The sequence below is a fragment of the Manihot esculenta genome, chromosome 8 (assembly GCF_001659605.2).
Source record: "Manihot esculenta cultivar AM560-2 chromosome 8, M.esculenta_v8, whole genome shotgun sequence".
Lineage (NCBI taxonomy): Eukaryota > Viridiplantae > Streptophyta > Magnoliopsida > Malpighiales > Euphorbiaceae > Manihot > Manihot esculenta.
The window spans coordinates 19,633,081-19,650,357 of NC_035168.2; the positions used below are offsets into that span (position 1 = coordinate 19,633,081).

The 17,277-nt window shown below is 38.7% G+C and overlaps 2 protein-coding genes across 2 annotated transcripts; both read right to left on the reverse strand.

Annotated features, from left to right (window-relative positions):
• Positions 1–5,936: 5,936 nt before the first annotated feature.
• Positions 5,937–8,575, reverse strand: LOC110621473. The gene is made up of 7 exons (XM_021765756.1): positions 8,324–8,575; positions 7,931–8,227; positions 7,266–7,511; positions 7,021–7,072; positions 6,839–6,903; positions 6,702–6,734; positions 5,937–6,599 (listed from the first exon to the last, which is right to left on the reverse strand). Exons 1-7 carry the CDS (start codon positions 8,573–8,575, stop codon positions 5,937–5,939), a joined length of 1,608 nt encoding a protein of 535 aa, XP_021621448.1.
• Positions 8,576–12,373: 3,798 nt separating this feature from the next.
• On the reverse strand, positions 12,374–14,945 carry LOC110620159. Its single transcript, XM_021763775.2, has 5 exons — positions 14,272–14,945; positions 13,519–13,684; positions 13,190–13,392; positions 12,921–13,097; positions 12,374–12,691 (listed from the first exon to the last, which is right to left on the reverse strand). Exons 1-5 carry the CDS (start codon positions 14,452–14,454, stop codon positions 12,605–12,607), a joined length of 816 nt encoding a protein of 271 aa, XP_021619467.1. The 5' UTR covers positions 14,455–14,945; the 3' UTR covers positions 12,374–12,604.
• Positions 14,946–17,277: the final 2,332 nt, after the last annotated feature.

The window sequence follows — 17,277 nt, forward strand, 5'->3', positions numbered from 1 at the left end:
GCCAAACCTAAGGCACTTTCGGCGGCCGAACATCACTTTCGGCGGCCGAACCCGCACGTTGTTCCCTTGGTCTTTTCTCTTCAAAACTTAATCCGTTTTCATTTTAAACCTTTAAAACACTCAAAAACATGTTAGAAAACATTTCTCTTACCCTTCTAGAAACCTCTGACATCCTCGCATTCCACCGGACGGTAGGAATTTCGATGTCGAACTCTAGCCGGGTATTACAGAATTGATGCCTGGAACTAGACCGATCTCTATCCCTCCCTACAGGATGGCACCAGCAGAATTGAAAGAGTTAAAAGAACAGTTGCAAGAGTTGGTAGATAGAGGATTCATCCGACCGAGTACCTCACCTTGGGGTGCTCCAGTGCTATTTGCGAAAAAGAAGGATGGGTCTCTCAGACTTTGTATCAACTACAGGCAGTTGAACAAAGTCACTACCAAGAATAAGTACCCGTTGCCAAGGATCGACGATCTATTTGACCAGCTAGCCGGAGCAGGTTGTTTCTCCAAAATAGATCTGAGATCGGGGTACCATCAGCTAAGGATAAGAGAAGAGGATGTGCCGAAGACAGCCTTCAGGACCAGATATGGGCATTATGAGTTCCTTGTGATGCCGTTCGGGTTAACCAATGCCCCTGCAGCATTTATGGATCTCATGAACAGAGTTTTCAGTCAATACCTGGATCACTTCGTTATTGTCTTCATAGATGATATCTTAGTGTATTCCAGGAATGCAGAGGAGCATGCCCATCATCTGAGGTTGGTTTTGCAGACCTTGAGGGAACATGGCTTGTATGCCAAGTTCTCCAAGTGTGAGTTCTGGCTGAGGAGCATTTCATTCTTGAGGCATGTGGTGTCAGAAAATGGAATCGAGGTAGACCTCAAGAAAGTGGAAGCTGTAGCAAACTGGCCTAGACCCACTACAGTGACAGAGATCAAGAGCTTATTGGGTTTAGCAGGTTACTATAGGAGGTTCGTTCAGGACTTCTCTAAGATTGCAGCTCCCATGACCAAACTGACTAAGAAGAACCAGAGGTTTGCATGGACTGACCAGTGTGAGGAAAGCTTTGAGGAACTAAAGAAGAGGTTGACTTCAGCACCAGTGTTAGCTCTGTCATCTAGTAATGAAGACTTCTCAGTCTATTATGATGCGTCCCGTGTGGGACTGGGTTGTGTGCTTATGCAGAATGAAAAGGTGATTGCTTATGCTTCTAGGCAGCTAAAGAAGCACGAGTTGAATTACCCTACACATGACCTAGAGATGGCAGCGGTAATCTTTGCACTCAAGATGTGGAGGCACTACCTTTATGGGGTAAAATGTGAGATCTTCACAGATTATAAAAGCCTGCATTACATCCTGAGTCAGAGAGATTTGAATTTGAGGCAGAGAAGATGGGTAGAACTGCTCAGTGACTATAATTGCAAAATCCAATACCATCCGGGTAAGGTGAATGTTGTGGCAGACACCTTAAGCCGAAAATCACTTGGCAGTTTGTCCTATATTTCAGCAGAGAGGAGGCCAGTAGTAAGGGAGTTCTTCGAGCTCATGAATGAAGGGCTACAGTTGGAGTTGTCTGGTACAGGTGCTTTAGTTGCCCAGATGAGAGTGGCACCCGTGTTTCTGGAACAGGTGGCTCAGAAACAGCATGAGGACCTAGAGTTAGTGAAGATTGCCAGGACTGTTCAGTCAGGCAAGGATAGTGAGTTCAGATTTGACAGTAAGGGGATCCTCCGTTATGGAAACAGATTGTGTGTACCAGATGACGTAGGACTGAAAGGAGACATTATGAGAGAGGCTCATAATGCCAGATACAGTGTTCACCCTGGAGCCACCAAGATGTATCAAGATCTGAAGAAGGTTTATTGGTGGCCAGCTATGAAGAGAGAAGTGGCACAGTTTGTGTCAGCCTGCGAAGTATGTCAGAGGGTAAAGCTGGAACATCAGAAGCCGGCTGGAATGCTTAACCCACTACCTATTCCAGAGTGGAAATGGGAGAATATAGCTATGGACTTCGTGGTGGGGCTACCGGCAGCGTCCAACAGATTGGACTCCATATGGGTGATTGTGGACAGACTCACCAAATCTGCTCACTTCATCCCTGTCAGGAGTGGCTATTCTGTGGACAAGTTAGCGCGGGTGTATGTTGATGAGGTTGTCAGGTTGCATGGGGTTCCTGTTTCAATAGTGTCTGATAGAGGGCCCCAGTTCACCTCCAGGTTTTGGCGGAGTCTGCAGAATGCTATGGGTACCAGGTTGGATTTCAGCACTGCTTTCCATCCACAAACGGACGGACAATCAGAGAGGACCATCTAGACAATAGAGGATATGCTCAGAATGTGTGTGCTGGATTTTGGCGGTTCTTGGAGGCAGCATCTACCCTTGGTGGAGTTTGCCTACAATAACAGCCATCATGCCAGCATAGGGATGGCTCCATATGAAGCTTTGTATGGAAGGAAGTGCAGGTCGCCTGTCTGTTGGGAAGAAGTTGGAGAAAAGGCCTTGGTAGGGCCTGAGCTAGTAGAGATCACCAGCAGAGTGGTGCCCATAATCAGAGAAAGGATCAAGACTGCTGCAAGCAGGCAGAAGAGTTATGCAGACATCCGCAAAAGGCAAGTAGAGTTTCAGGAGGGGGATTTGGTATTGCTCAAGGTGTCTCCAATGAAAGGGGTGATTCGGTTCGGGAAGAAAGGTAAGCTAGCTCCATGGTACATTGGGCCCTTCGAGATCTTGCAAAAGATTGGGAATGTATCGTATAAGCTAGATTTACCTGCTTCAATGGAGAGAATCCATCCGATTTTCCATGTTTCCATGTTAAGAAAGTTCGTGTCAGATCCGGGCAAGGTTCTTAGTGAGCCTGATGTGGAGATCCAAGAGGATCTCACCTATGTTGAACAGGCAGTACGGATTCTTGACACTCAGATCAGAAAGCTGAGGAACAAGGAAATCCCGATGGTGAAAGTCCTTTGGAATCACCACAACATCAAAGAGTGTACCTGGGAGACACGGGAGTCCATGCTCCAGGAATATCCTCATCTCTTCTAAGGTAAGTGTTATGTGTTCCTATGTGTATGCTTATATTTGATGCCATGATATGATTGTTTGGTGAACATTCGGGGACGAATGTTCTTAAGGGGGGAAGAATGTAATACCCGACTAGACTCCGGTATCGGGATTCCTACTGTCCGATGGAATCTCGGATGTCAGAAACCTCTAGAAGGGTAAAATCATGTTTTTATAAAATGTTTTAATGTATTTAATGATTTTAAGTAAGAAAGGAATTGAGTTTTGTATGAAAATGACCAAGGAGGCATTTCCAGGTTCGGCCGCCGAACATTGGATGGTTTAGGGGGGCAAGTTAGGCTTCCGAAAATCTCAAAGGTTCGGACGCCGAACCTCATGTTCGGCCGCCGAACTTGCATGAGATGTGGGGGCACGTTCGGCTGCCGAAAGGTGGTCTGCCAGCCCTATATAAGAGCTCCATGGCCGAAACGGGCGAGTTTTCTCCCCATTTTCGGCCACGGTGAGTTCATGCTCTCCCTTGGTTCGTTTTTGATGATTTTCCTCCGATCTTTCATGTTTTAACAAGCTTTATATTGATTTGAAGAGATTTGAGCATAAAGAGCAAGTTTGGAAGTTTGGAGAACAAAGAGTGGATTTCTCCCTATCTCTAAGCTAGGATCGTCTTCCCTCTCGATCTTCAAGAGGTAAGCTTCAATCCAACCTTTCTTGCATGTTTTAAACAAGTTTTATGAAGATCTATGGGGTAGAAATGCATGTTAGGTTTTTGTTATATTTATGGGTTTATGTATGTTTATGAGCAATGTGGGTTGCTTGATGTGTTGTAGTTGGGGTTTTTAATGGTTTAAAGCCCCTAGGAGCTTGTATGCTTGAGTATGCATGTTGTAGAATAGGAAAATGCATGTTTGAATGAGTTGGGAGGCGTTTGTGCATGTTGGAACCAAGTTTCTGCCCTTTTGGGAGAAACCAGGTTCGGCAGTCGAAGGTTCTTTCAGCCACCGAACCTGCCTGTGGTAGCATGAATCGGCTGTCGATCCCTGCCCCGAAAGAGACTTTCGGGTCTGGAAGGGAGTTTCGGCCGCCGAAGGTGCCGTCGAACATGCATGAGTTTCGTCTCTGGAGGGAACCTTCGGCCGCCGAAAGTGCCGCCGAAGGTGCATGACTTTCGGCTCTAGAGGGCCTTTCGGCCGCCGAAAGTGCCCTGTTCAGCCCTCCTTTGCATGCTTCCTATGATTGTTTTAAGGTATTTTAGGGGGGTTTTGGGGAGTATTTTAGAGTCATGTTCATGAATGTTTGGTCCCTCATTTGAGTCCACCTGTGTAGGTTCGGACCCGAGGAACCGGGGACCCCAGCAGTGAGTCAGTCACTTCAGAGTCAGTAGAGCTTCAGCCAGAGGTGAGTGGAATAAACACTTATGTTTCAAAGAAATTTAAATATAGATTTGAGCTTGTTCATGCATCACGAATGCCATGTGATATTCTAGGTTGTTTGCATTAGAATTCACGAATATGTTGCATTGCATAATTTGATGATGATGTGGATGGATGTTGGATGATCCTTGGTCCTCAATATGATACGATGTGATATGATACGGTATGGCATGGTATGGAAGTCCGGTTGACCCATTCTACGTCCCGACACTTTGGAATGTTATGATATGTTATGTTTAAGAGAAAGTCCGGCTGACCCATTCTACGTCCCGGCACCTTGGAATGTAGAGGACTATTGGTGACAATACCATCCTTGATGTGATTTGTCTGTGATGTGTTGCATCTCATGAAATGTAAATTGAATGTTTATTTATTCTGCTCACTGGGCTTTGTAGCTCACCCCTCTCCCTTAACCCCCAGGATTGCAGGTACAGGGTAGACCAGGAGGTCAGCAGGAGTAGAGTTTTGTATGATGTAATAGCTAGCTGTGGACATGAATATATTGTAATGTAAAAAGTAAAGTATTGTAATGTTATGTAATGATGCTTATGGGAGTTTAGAGTTGTGCTTGACCATAGTATTATGTTAATCCCTTTTTAGATACATGATCATAAATGTTTATGTTTAACCAAACTTAATGCATGATTATGTCACCCTATTGGGACAATGATGAGACTCCAAAGAGGGGTTAATGTCTATGATTATGTTTATGTATAGTGCATGCACAGGATGAGTTTGGTGAATAAATGAAAGAATGAATGAATATAAGGAAAAGTTCAAAATTTTTATGTATGTTGTTGATCATGTATGGGATTAAACAGGTTTACAGGATGAATGTTTGGCTTGCTACGGGTCCCGGCGGCCTTAAGCCGATCTGGACCCTAGCGCCGGTAGCGGTCTTATTTTTGGGTCGTTACAGCCAAAGTCTCCCCTGGCTGTGCATGCAGGTCCGCCTGGCGCTGCATGCAGCGCCAGGGTGCCGGACACTTTTCATGACCAAAAGCCACACTTTTGGTCAAGGCTTCGTCAGGGGGATAGAGTTCTTTGAACCCCTGATGAAGGCTTGATGGCTTGGGTGCCGAACACGCTACGCTGCAGCCACGAACAAGTTGCTCGCATGGCAGTTCGACATCATGGGATTCTGCGTGAATTGATAAATTTTTTTCTAATTATGCATGAATTGAAAAAAAGCTCCTGTTATGGAACCTTTAAAACCAAATTGACACAGAGCATCAGTCAAGCATTGATTCCATACATGAGGAACCTGCTTGAGTCTATAAATGGACTTCTCAAGTTTGTAAACATACTTTGGATAAGTCGGATTGACAAATCCAGGCGGTTGAATCATATACACATTATTTGTAAACATACTCTAGATAAGTCAAATTGACAAACCCAGGCGGTTGAATCATATACACAGTATCAAGTAGCTCGCCATGAAGAAAAGCATTTGAAATGTCAAGTTGCTGAACAACATAGTCTTAGCAGACTGCCAGAGATAAGAGAAGATGGACTGTGGTGGGTTTCACAATCAGACTGAAGGTATCATCAAAGTCAATGTCCGGACGTTGATGATAACCTTTGGCCACTAGCCGAGCCTTATGACATTCAACCGAGCCATCAGCATTGGTCTTCATCTTAAACACCCATTTACACCCGACAGTATTGCTTGCTTTATATGGAGGGACCAGTCGCCAGGTGCCGTTTTTTATCAAAGCATTATATTCTGCAGTTATGGCAGTATGCCATTTAGGGTGTTTCATAGCTTGAGTATAACATGTCGAGTTAGAACTAGCAGGTACGGAAGTAGAATAAGATGCAAAACGTTTTGCCTTAAGAGAATCTGTTTGTGCTCGAGTAACCATGGGATGAGTTCTGCTAGGTGCCCGTGGAGCAGGGGGCGACGCGCTGATTGCAGGTGGCACTGATGGAGAAGGAGGATCAATAGTATCAACTTGATTTGCAAGACCAGGTGTAGTAGTTAGAGGTGAAGAGGCGAAAGATGGTGGCATGGTAGTTGGTAAGGGAGAAATAGGCACGGTGTTGGTCGCTGTCGGGAAAATGGGAGCTGTGATAGTGAGAGATATGTCTGGTGGTGGAGGACAGACAACACACACATCATCAGCTATTTGAAAAGAGAACACCTATTCATCAAACAAAACATGGCCATGAGATAAAGAATTTCTAGGTAGAGCGATCATAGGATTTATACCCTTTATGTTGACATTTATAGCCAAGAAAAATACAAGGAGCGGCGTAACCAAGGATAACACAAATAACTGAAAACACAAAGAGAAGAATAGTCAAGTGTGTAACAAAATAAAATTTCATATGAACTCTTGTGATGCAATTTTGGTGTAGGAAAGCGATTAATAAGATACACCACTGTATCAAAGGCATATGTCCAAAAGGATTGGGGAACATTAGCATGAAATAGAAGAGCACGGCCTGTTGCAGTAATGTGTCGATACTTCCGTCACCCATTTTGTTCAAGAGTGTACAGACATGAAACCTGTTGGATAATACCATGAGTACTCAGATAGGAAGTAAGGGCTTGAAATTCACCTCCCCAATCTGCTTGAAATTGTTTAATAGAATGGTCAAATAATTTCTCAACCTGTAATCGAATATCAAGCACATCAGATTTATTTTTCATAAAATATATACATAAATATTTGTTATAGTGATAAAAAAAAAAGAACATAATATTGATATCCATCAATTGAAAAAATAGAGACAAGACCCCAAATATCCGAACATATTAAATCAAGTGGTCCACTAACAGAGGAAGTGGAGACAGGAAAGGATACCTTATGAATTTTACTTGTAACACAAGCCTGACACAATGTGCTACTAGACTTATTCGAAGAATCAATAATACGAGATGAAACTAAACGACGAACAGTAGATAATGAAGTATGATTGAGGCGGGCATGCCAAGTACACAAAGAGGTTGAATTTGCTTGAATGACAGACCGTGATGGCAACTCCACCGGGAAGGGATACAGACCGTTCTTACTCAAGCCTTTGAATAGCGTTGCTCTCGTTTCCAAATCCTTATAATAGTCAGAAAAAAAAAATTCAACAGAGATAAGATTAGAATTAGCAAATGAATGAACGGATAATAAGCTTTGGGTAGTTATGGGAACATGCAAAATATCTTCAGACTAAAGGATTTACCTGCAATATCTAAAGTAGATGAAAGATGGGTAATTTGAAATTATCACCTAAAACAACTTCTTTAGGACGTTGATATTCAGAGTGAATAGCAAGGTTGTCTAAGTTGGCAGTCAGATGATGTGTGGTGCCGCTGTCCATAAGCCAAGGTTGTCTAAGTTGGCAGTCAGATGATGTGTGGTGCCGCTGTCCATAAGCCAAGGTTGGAGTTGAAGAGAAGAAGGCGTAGTGTTGGCCAGGTGAGAAGATGGATGATAACTCCACTATTTGTGTTATTGATCTTTAGAGATGGGCAAACGTGAGAGACATGGCCATGACTGCCACAATTGAAACAAGTAGTGGAATTGCCATCCAAAAGGGCTGATTGTGTGTTGTTAGATGAATTTGGAGAAGGTCCGAGGATGCCACGATTTTCAGGAGAAAAGGATTGTGGATAACCACTAGATCGAGAGTATGAATAACCACCATACCCACCGAACCCGTCCACCACATCCACGCTGCCCTCTACCTCGGACTCACCCACGCTAGGGCAGAGATTGCCCAAAATGTGCAGTCGGAGAGATGACAGCAGCATCATCAATCTGCAATTGCCGTTCTTCAGTCAGCAATAACCCATATAGAGTATCAAAAGAAATTTCAGCTTGTGTAGCATCCAAGGTCGTGTAAACTGTAAATGGTCTATATAATGGACCAAGACCACCCTTAATAAACTCAACAAAATCATCCTATCAGCGAGTCCTTTTGCTTTTTGAACATAAGTTTCAATTGAATTTGATCCATGACAAAGAGTCACTAATTGATTTTTCAAATCACAAATCTTTGATTTCGATGCCTTAGCATATATCGAAATTAGTTTATCCCAAGCTACACTAGCTGTCTCGGCGCCAATGATCTGTGGCAAGGCACTCTCAGAAACCAAAGCCACAATCCAACTAAGTACCATTTGATCTTGATTCATTCAGATTTGATACGTTGGATTCAATTCATTATTAATGAGTCATTCGGAAATGGATTGAGAATTGTCGAGATGATATTCCAAGCCACAACCTCAAATCATAGGAAGAAATTGAGTTCGCAATAGCAGAAAGTTTGTTGAAGTCAATTTGGTTGGAAGTTGATGTGTGAGATTAAACGACAGTGCTAGATTTGCAGGTGCTGGATTCGCAATAGTAGCCATAGTGGGCAGAGCAGGAACCATACAGTAAAATATTTCTCTCCTGTTGTTTCTTTCTCACAAGTGTGTGAGTGTTAATTAGCCATGTTGCGTTACCTCTTAATGACATGTTGTCCATATGGTCAATTTTCAGTTCTCTATATTGATTTTAAATTTTCTTTTATGTTATTTATATCTATTTAAATTAATTTAGCAGTGTATTGGTCCTTGTAAAAAGTTAAGGGATTTAAATGGACTTTCATGTGTAGTTTAAGGGCTAAATAACACCTTATGTCTACAATTCTCAATAAAAATATTATGATATTTCTTATTTAGTTATTAATTATATAATTTTAATTGAAATATTTTTATATAATTAATATATAAAAATATATTATATTATTAATATATGATTCACTCAATAATTAAAAATTATAAAATAATTAATATATTTATAGCTGAAATAATAAATAAATACACACAAATACACGTATGTAGAATAAACTATAATTAACAAAATAAATTATTTAAATTATATTATTGATATCTTTAATAACTAATTAGAATATATAGTTATTTTATAATTTTTTTAAAGAATAATTATTATCATTTCTTTATATTTTAATCTAATTAATTGAAATATTTCTAAATTTTTAAAATTATAATAAACATTTCTATAATTCAATTTCGTTAATTCAAATGGATATCAATCAATTCTTTTTATTTTTAGGGTTAGTCTTCTAATAAAAAAATGAGAAATTTTATTTTTATACTCAAAATACTCCTCTTTATAACAAATAAAACTCCCTTCTCTCTACGCTCATTATTCTTTCCTATCTCTCTCCATCTCTATCATTTTCTCACATAACTAAGATGGCTAGTTATAGGCCTCTTTGTATGAACCTTGAAGCTCCTCCTTGGCAATCTCCATTCCTCTCCATGCCCATGGATATCTCAATTAAATTCCAAATTCTCGACGAGTTTCATTCGCAATTTCTTAGGTTTGAAATTTGGTGTATCCCACAAGTGGCAACCAATTTCCTTGCGGCTTGAGGACAATTAATCTTACTTGCATCAAGCTCCACATGTATGTGTTTCATTCAATTCTTAATTCTAAAAAATGGCGTGGTAGACAACTTTGACACATGAATCCTCCAAAGCAACCTTCAGCTTTACACTTGTCACTTAATGGTAGCGTCATTGTGCTTAAATTTGCATTTGAATCCATGAGCAATGGAAACTTACGCAAATTTTCACTCTTCCTAAACATTATTAAACTGCTGGTGCAACCAGTGATGCAATCTGCCCATGATTTAAGAAGGTTATGATGCCCAACGTCCTCAATTTCAATATTCAAAGAACAAGCATGCATTAAATTAGATCACGTACAAGGGCGACAGTGAAACACAATTTGATACAATATAAATGGTCACCAGCATTCAAGCTTAAAATAGAATATCAAAAGATGCACACCATTACCACCTGCATTTAAATCTGCTTAGCATTTTTGTGGGTTTAGTCGTGAGCTCTTTTCAAACTGGAATAGATTTGCAATGTTGAGTTTTAGGAGGAGACACTTGTGCCTTTGGATTTTAGTGTGCTATATTCTTGGATTGATGGAGATATGAAAGAGAAGATGAGAGGAAGAGAAATACAAAGAGGTCAAAGAGAATAAATGGAGGAGAGAGAGGTGAGTTTTAATTGTTATAAAGTGGGGTAATTTTAATATAAAAATAGATCTTCTCACTTTTACCTAGAAAATTATTGATGAAAATAATAAAAATTAACGATTGTCTTTGTCTTTTTGAATTGACAGAATTAAATAATAGAAATATTTTAATATAATTTTAAAAATATAAAAATATTTTAATTAATTAGATCAAAATATAAAAGAGTAATAAATATTTTTATTATTAATGATTATATAATAATTAAGAAAAAAAGTTATATTTAAATATCATAAATAAGTTAATTTATAATAATACTTGGATAATATTAAATAAAAAATAATAAAAAATTGAATAACTTAAATATAATCATTTTATTTATTATGATTTTCATATGTAATGTAACAATTTATAAAATTAATATTTAAATTTTTTAAAAAGAATTATATATTTTCATTAATATAGTTTATAAAATTACAGTAAAATTATATAAAATATAAAAATATATTATTAAAACTATATAATAGAATCATAATATCACTAAAATTATTTTTAAATATATATATAATCAATATTTTAATACTGCTTTAATTTAATTTTAATATAATTCTAAATTTAAAAGCATAACCAAATAATTAAATAAATTCACTTTATTTATAAAATATTAATTGTTTTACGATTTCAATACAACTTTTTAATTCGATTCAAGATTTTAAAAATTATATACAGTCTAGTGACAACTATGCTACACGGTTCATAGCAGCTAATCTTGTGTTCCATGAAAGTACATAACATCTAGAGATGGATTGGTAAATTATTAGAAATGCTATTTTTTAGGGTTTTTTTTTTCCATTGTCAAAGTGTCTTCCAAATCCTATCTAGCTGACATCGTCACTAAGCCTCTTTCTACTTCAGCATTTGAATCTCTTGTTCCTATGCTGAGTCTTGTGGATTTCCTCCAACCTCTGGGGGCTGTAATGGCATTTATTTAGAGTTAGGTAGTTACCTATAGTTACAACTGGCATGTTTCTATATGTTTCTTCTTGTATATAAACCACACAATTCAATTACCATATTGATTCATTTTTCTTGATACTAATAATTTCATTCATTTTCTCTCAGTTTTTATGGGTATTCCATTTTTGCAAAGTAAAATATTTTGCAGGATAAAAAAAAAGAGACGAAACCTGAAAAGCAAAAGCAACTAATAACCATGAGATAAGGCAAACACCTGTAAACATGTAAAAGGAGAAAAATAAGAAGGCAATGTATGAAATCCTGAAAAAGAAAAATGTTCATTTAAGAGCAGATTAGTGATTTAGAATAGAATGAATGATGGCTTGAAAGTGAAGAATTGCTACAACTTGTCTCTTTTCACACTTATGAAAATTGAAAGCAAGAGAAGGCGAATAAGGAAACTTCCACAATGCAATTCAACTACAATTTCATAGGGGGAGTGACAAGGAGGAAGAGAAAGGCGTCAGACAAAAAGGGGAAGGATAAGGAGAAGGGAGGGGGAGAAAAGTGCGAGTGGATCACACAAGGGTATGTCTTACTCAATTATGAATAATTGCTAAATTGCATCTGAAGCCAAATGGGTTAATGACAACAAAACTAAAAGACTTCTCATCCATTGTCCAAAATAGAGATGAAATAGTAATTAATAATGCGAAAATAAGAAAACTAAATAGTAATCATCTATAAGAATACAACAGCTACATCTGCTAGCACTAGCAGATGACTCTAAATTTTATAATTGAAGTTCCATAATAAAAATTTGTTGCTCTACCGTGTTTCTACAGCTTAAGACTTGAGAATAAGAAAATAGATGGCGCTTGCATCATAAATTCAAAATCTGAAGTGCCCCATGCCCAAACCATGCACTCAAAATTGCATTCACTAAATAACTAAGCATAAAGAGTGAGCTCTCAAAACAATTCTGCACTCAAAATTCTGTATTAAAAAAAAAAACTGAAATTTCAAGCAAGCTGCTAAAGTTTATTAGGCCTAAATTATACATATAACTTCCAACTTTAGTACAAACACATGTAAATCTTAATATTTTTTTCATTAACTAAATTGGGAAAAAAACTAAAACAGGAGGAAGAAAGAATACATCACGTATTGAGGAGCTCATGACACCAAAATAACCTCAACATATGTCTGGATTAAAGAATCCCGAAATAGAGCTACTTTGTTGTGCCCTTTGAAGATGGAGTTTCAAGGCATAGTTGTTTAGCTGCAATAGGAAAAAATAAATAATTAAAAAAACCAGTAGTTCTCATCAAGGGTTCAAGCATCCCCTTTACTAGTATCAACAACAACACCTAAACCACTCCTGATTGAAAACTTGTAGAAATAGTAATCTCTTGTAATATTATTTAGGTTCTAGTTTTATCTTTGAACCACAATGAGAATCAGACCAACTCAGTTCGACAGGTAAATGATAATAGCTTATATGCAATTACCTCTAAACTTCGGATTTGCTCTTGGTACTGATTTAACAAAAGCTTTAAATTTTGCACTTCCCTTGTCTTTTCCTCTTGTTCTACATTACGTTCGTGCTGGATGGCAACAGCTCTCTTCAAGATTTGGTTATCATTTAGTAAACTTTGAAGATGCTCCTTCATTGAAGCATGCTCTGGCTGTTTCAGGGATACGTAATAGAGGTACCATACATGAATAAGCTGGTTGGTAACCAAAAAACAAATTGATTACAACTGAAAATATGGATTACCAGTTCTGTTGCACGGGACTGTGCAGTTATACTTCTTTCAAAAGCTTCTAAAATTTGAGCAGCACGTCTTCTAGCGTCCTCCAGATCTGCTGCATTCATCATCTCCTGCACAAATATATCCACCCACTTTGGGCCATCTACAGCATTTTCATAATCTTTAGTTGCTTTCAAACTTTGAACCCCTTCTTCTGACATTTGAAGACCTGAAATATACAGGTAAGGCATGAGAAAATGGCCCAATTCAAAGTCAGAAATAGATTGACCATCAATTGCATAATTTGAATTAAACCTTGCAGATAAAAAAATGCATCAGTTAGTAAACAAATTACAAGTAGTAGTGCTTAGAGCAGGAACAGCATCACACTTTCCAATTGCACCAGACTCAAAGCTCTGTGATTTATTTCTTTCAGCATCATCACCAAATGAAAATTTCATTAAAGTCTGAATTGCATCATCAATCTTATTGTTGTGGTTCCTGTAAACAGTTTTTACCAACTAGATAAAGAAAAAGGGGGGAAAATGTTATTAGACAATTCAATATTATATCAACTGATTCTAATTTATATGAAAGACAATTAATAAGAAACACAATCTAAGTTAATCATTCTTCCACCAAAAATAAAAAATCTAAGCTTATCATTCATAATCTATGACTGAATTAGGATAAACTGTCCAATCAAGTCATTCATCTAACTACAAGGTTTCAGAAACAGGCAAACAGCTAGAATGAAGTCAAAACAGATATTATCAATTAAGGGTCACTATATAAAGCATCAAAGATGTAAGAAACCATATGAGACATGAAAACCAGGGGGGGAGAAGAAGAAAAAAAATTTAATGAATCCCAAGTATAATCATATATTTGGATCAAACTTAGTAAAACCCAATACATAAATTGCATATTTCAGCTTTATAATATCCTCAAGATTACAGGAAATACAAAATAAAAAGTAAACGGTTCAAAGCTTTCAGGAATCAAGATAAAAATTAGAATTAACTAACGCTATTATACTAATTTCAGAATTCCATCAATTAAACAAATTACAAGAATGAGAGAGAAAACTATTAACATTGAAATGCACCTCAGGATCCAAAGCAGGGAACATTTGCAACAAAGAAAATACGGTGTCCTCGGATCCGGACCCGAATTCAGAGGATCGGGTGGGAGACCGAAAACCAGAACACCTGGATCTCTTAGCCGAAGAAGATGAGGATCCGAAGATTTCCTCAAATCCCACCCTCTTCCCGCATACCCCTGCTGACATCTTGAACTTAAACCCTGGGGTTTTTGTTATTATTCTTTCAGTAGCCCAACAATCTCAACCAACAACCCACCAAAAAGGAAAAGAATAATTTAAAAAAAAATAATAAAACTGGGATCTAAAAATGGACCAAGAAATTATCAAATTCTATTCTTTCTATGTCTATTATTTTTTGATTTTTCCTTTATGGTGGTGTTTGGTTAGGAGGAAAACCTAGGGCTTGGGAGGAGCAGCAAGAGAACAGAGGATGAGTATGGTGGGGTTGTAATTTTCTTTTTCTTTATCTTTTTCTTCAATTATGCACAGATTTTAAAACTGTTCAAGTTCATTGTGATGTTAGCAGAAAGGTAAGATCGGAGAGGTTGAATGAACCAAAGGCTATTATAGGAATACAGAAAGGGGGAAAAGAATCTGGTTGCTTTCAGCTTCGGAAAAGAGGAGCCATGGGACCCACTAGAGCCGTATGTCTTGCACATGCATTTCTATTTTCGAACAAGGAGGCAGATGAGATGCCCATTCCCCATTTCTTCGTCCTCCCTCCTTCGTGATGGAAATTTTATACGAGGAAAATTTACTATTTCCTGCAAGGATAATAATTTGATCTTATTTTAAAATAAACTGGTTCAATTATTTCTGAAATAGATTTATTAAAAAGTAGAACGTTAAGCGGTTTTGTGTTTTCGCTCTGAAAAGTTTTTTATCTTTATTTTTTCTAGAGTTTTTCTAGCTATTTTTTTGATTTTTTTCAGCATTGTTCGCCGTAAGCGTTCGCATAGATAATGATGTTGTCTTTGAGGAGGAGATGGTGAAAATTTTATCGGTCGATCTTGTTAATTAGACTCACCGAAGGAAATGAGTACGCTTAGTTGGAACTGCCGTGGATTGGGGATTGCAGTTGTTGGAATTCTATGTGAGAAATAGGAAACTAACTTTTATTTTTTTAATAGGAACTTTTTATTTTTCTTCTAAAATTTCTGAAATAAAAACTCGTATGGGTTATGATGACTTTGTAGCTGTTGATTGTATAGGGCATAGTGGGGGCTTGGCGTTACTCTGACGCTTAGTTTCTCATATTTTTGTTTTGAATTTATTTTCACATTACATTGATGTTGAAGTTTCTATTGACGGTATTGATTTGTAATACCCGGCTAGACTCCGGTATCGAAATTCCTACCGTCCGGTGGAATCTCGGATGTCGGAGACCTCTAGAAGGGTAGAACCATGTTTTATAAAAATGTTTTCATGTTTTAATGGTTTTAAGTATGAAATTAAATGAGTTTTTGCATGAAAATAGCATTGGAGGAAAACCCAGGTTCGGCCGCCGAACATGCATGAGTTTTGGAGGCACGTTAGGCCCCCGAAAGCATGAGTTAGGGAAGTTCAGGTTCGGCCGCCGAAAGTCAAGTTCGGCCGCCGAACATTGCATGGATGCGGAGGCACATTCGGCCCCCGAACGTGGTCTGGCCAGCCACCTATAAAAGGGTCCCTTAGCCGAAAATGGGCGAGCTTTTTCTCCCCATTTCGGCCAAGGTGAGCATTTCGCCATCCTTCCCCTATCTTGAGTTTTTCCTTCCTTTTTCCATGATCTTTACAAGTTTATAACTTTGGTTTTGAAGATCTTTGAGCTTAGAACGAGTTTTGGAGCTTGGAGACCAAAAGTTGGAACTTCTCCCATCTCCAAGTTTAGATCTCCTCAACCCACGGCCTTCAAGAGGTAAGAGCCGATCCTAAGCTCAATGTATGATTTAAACAAGTTTTATGAAGTTTTAAGGGGTAGAATGCATGTTAGGGTATGTGTTGAACCTTTGGGTTTTTGATGACTTTTTGAACAATGTAGCTTGATTGTGTGTGATTGAAGTGTTGTAGATGGGGTATATGCATGTTTGAGGCCCCTAGGAACTTGTATGCATGCTTTGGTTGAAAAATATGCATGTTTGGAAGGTTTGGAGACGAAATGTGCAAAGGGAGCCAAGTTTCTGCCCTTTGGCAGAAACCAGGTTCGGCAGCCGAAGGTACTTTCGGCCGCCGAACATGGCTGGGGAGGCAGGCCTTTCGGCTGCCGAAGTTGCCCCCGAAAAGAGACTTTCGTCTCTGTCTGGCACTTTCGGCCGCCGAAGGTGCCGCCGAACCTACCTGAGTTTCGTCTCTGTCCAGGACTTTCGGCCGCCGAAGGTGCCGCCGAAAGTGCCCTGTTCAGCCATTTCATGCATATTTTCTGTGATGTTTTCATGATGTTTTAGGGGGTTTTTGGGGGATATTTTAGAGTCATGTTTATATATGTTTGGTCCCTCATTGGAGTCCACCTGTGTAGGTTCGGACCCGAGGAACCAAGGACCCCAGCAGTGAGCCAGCTGCTACAGAGTTGTCAGAGTCAACCAGAGGTGAGTGGAACTAAACTTAACCTTTTAAATTAAGAAATGAAATGCTTTTATCATGCTTCATGCATCATGATCATATTATAGGTTGCTTGCATTAGAATTCACGAATATGCCGCATTGCATTGTTGTGATAGATGTTAGTGGATGGACATTAGGATGATTCATTAGCCTTCTGAATACGAAGTCCTGTGGTGCCCATAATAGGGCCGGGCAATAACTCCGAGTACGAAGTCCTGTGGTGCCCATAATAGGGCCGGGCAATACGAAGTCCTGTGGTGCCCATAATAGGGCCGGGCATGGAGTTGAGGGATTTTTTTTGAATCAGTCCATCCGTGGTGTGATTTGTTTGCGCAGTGACGCATTCCATAATGGCATGTTTTAAATATTCTTTTTATAGTTCTACTCACTGGGCATCTAGCTCACCCCTCTCCCCTAACCCCCAGGTTTG

What these genes read in the sequence shown, in the direction of transcription:
- LOC110621473 (XM_021765756.1), bottom strand. Translation starts at nt 8,575, where the DNA reads ATGGTACTTAGTTGGATTGTGGCTTTGGTTTCTGAGAGTGCCTTGCCA. An exon ending in TTACAAGTAAAATTCATAAG is followed by an intron (nt 7,073 to 7,265) that starts GTATCCTTTCCT and finishes ATTCGATTACAG; the next exon opens with GTTGAGAAATTATTTGACCA. An exon ending in CATATGCCTTTGATACAGTG is followed by an intron (nt 6,735 to 6,838) that starts GTGTATCTTATT and finishes TTGTGTTTTCAG; the next exon opens with TTATTTGTGTTATCCTTGGT.
- LOC110620159 (XM_021763775.2), bottom strand. Translation starts at nt 14,454, where the DNA reads ATGTCAGCAGGGGTATGCGGGAAGAGGGTGGGATTTGAGGAAATCTTC. An exon ending in AGTCCCGTGCAACAGAACTG is followed by an intron (nt 13,098 to 13,189) that starts GTAATCCATATT and finishes TCCCTGAAACAG; the next exon opens with CCAGAGCATGCTTCAATGAA. An exon ending in AGCAAATCCGAAGTTTAGAG is followed by an intron (nt 12,692 to 12,920) that starts GTAATTGCATAT and finishes TTCCTATTGCAG; the next exon opens with CTAAACAACTATGCCTTGAA.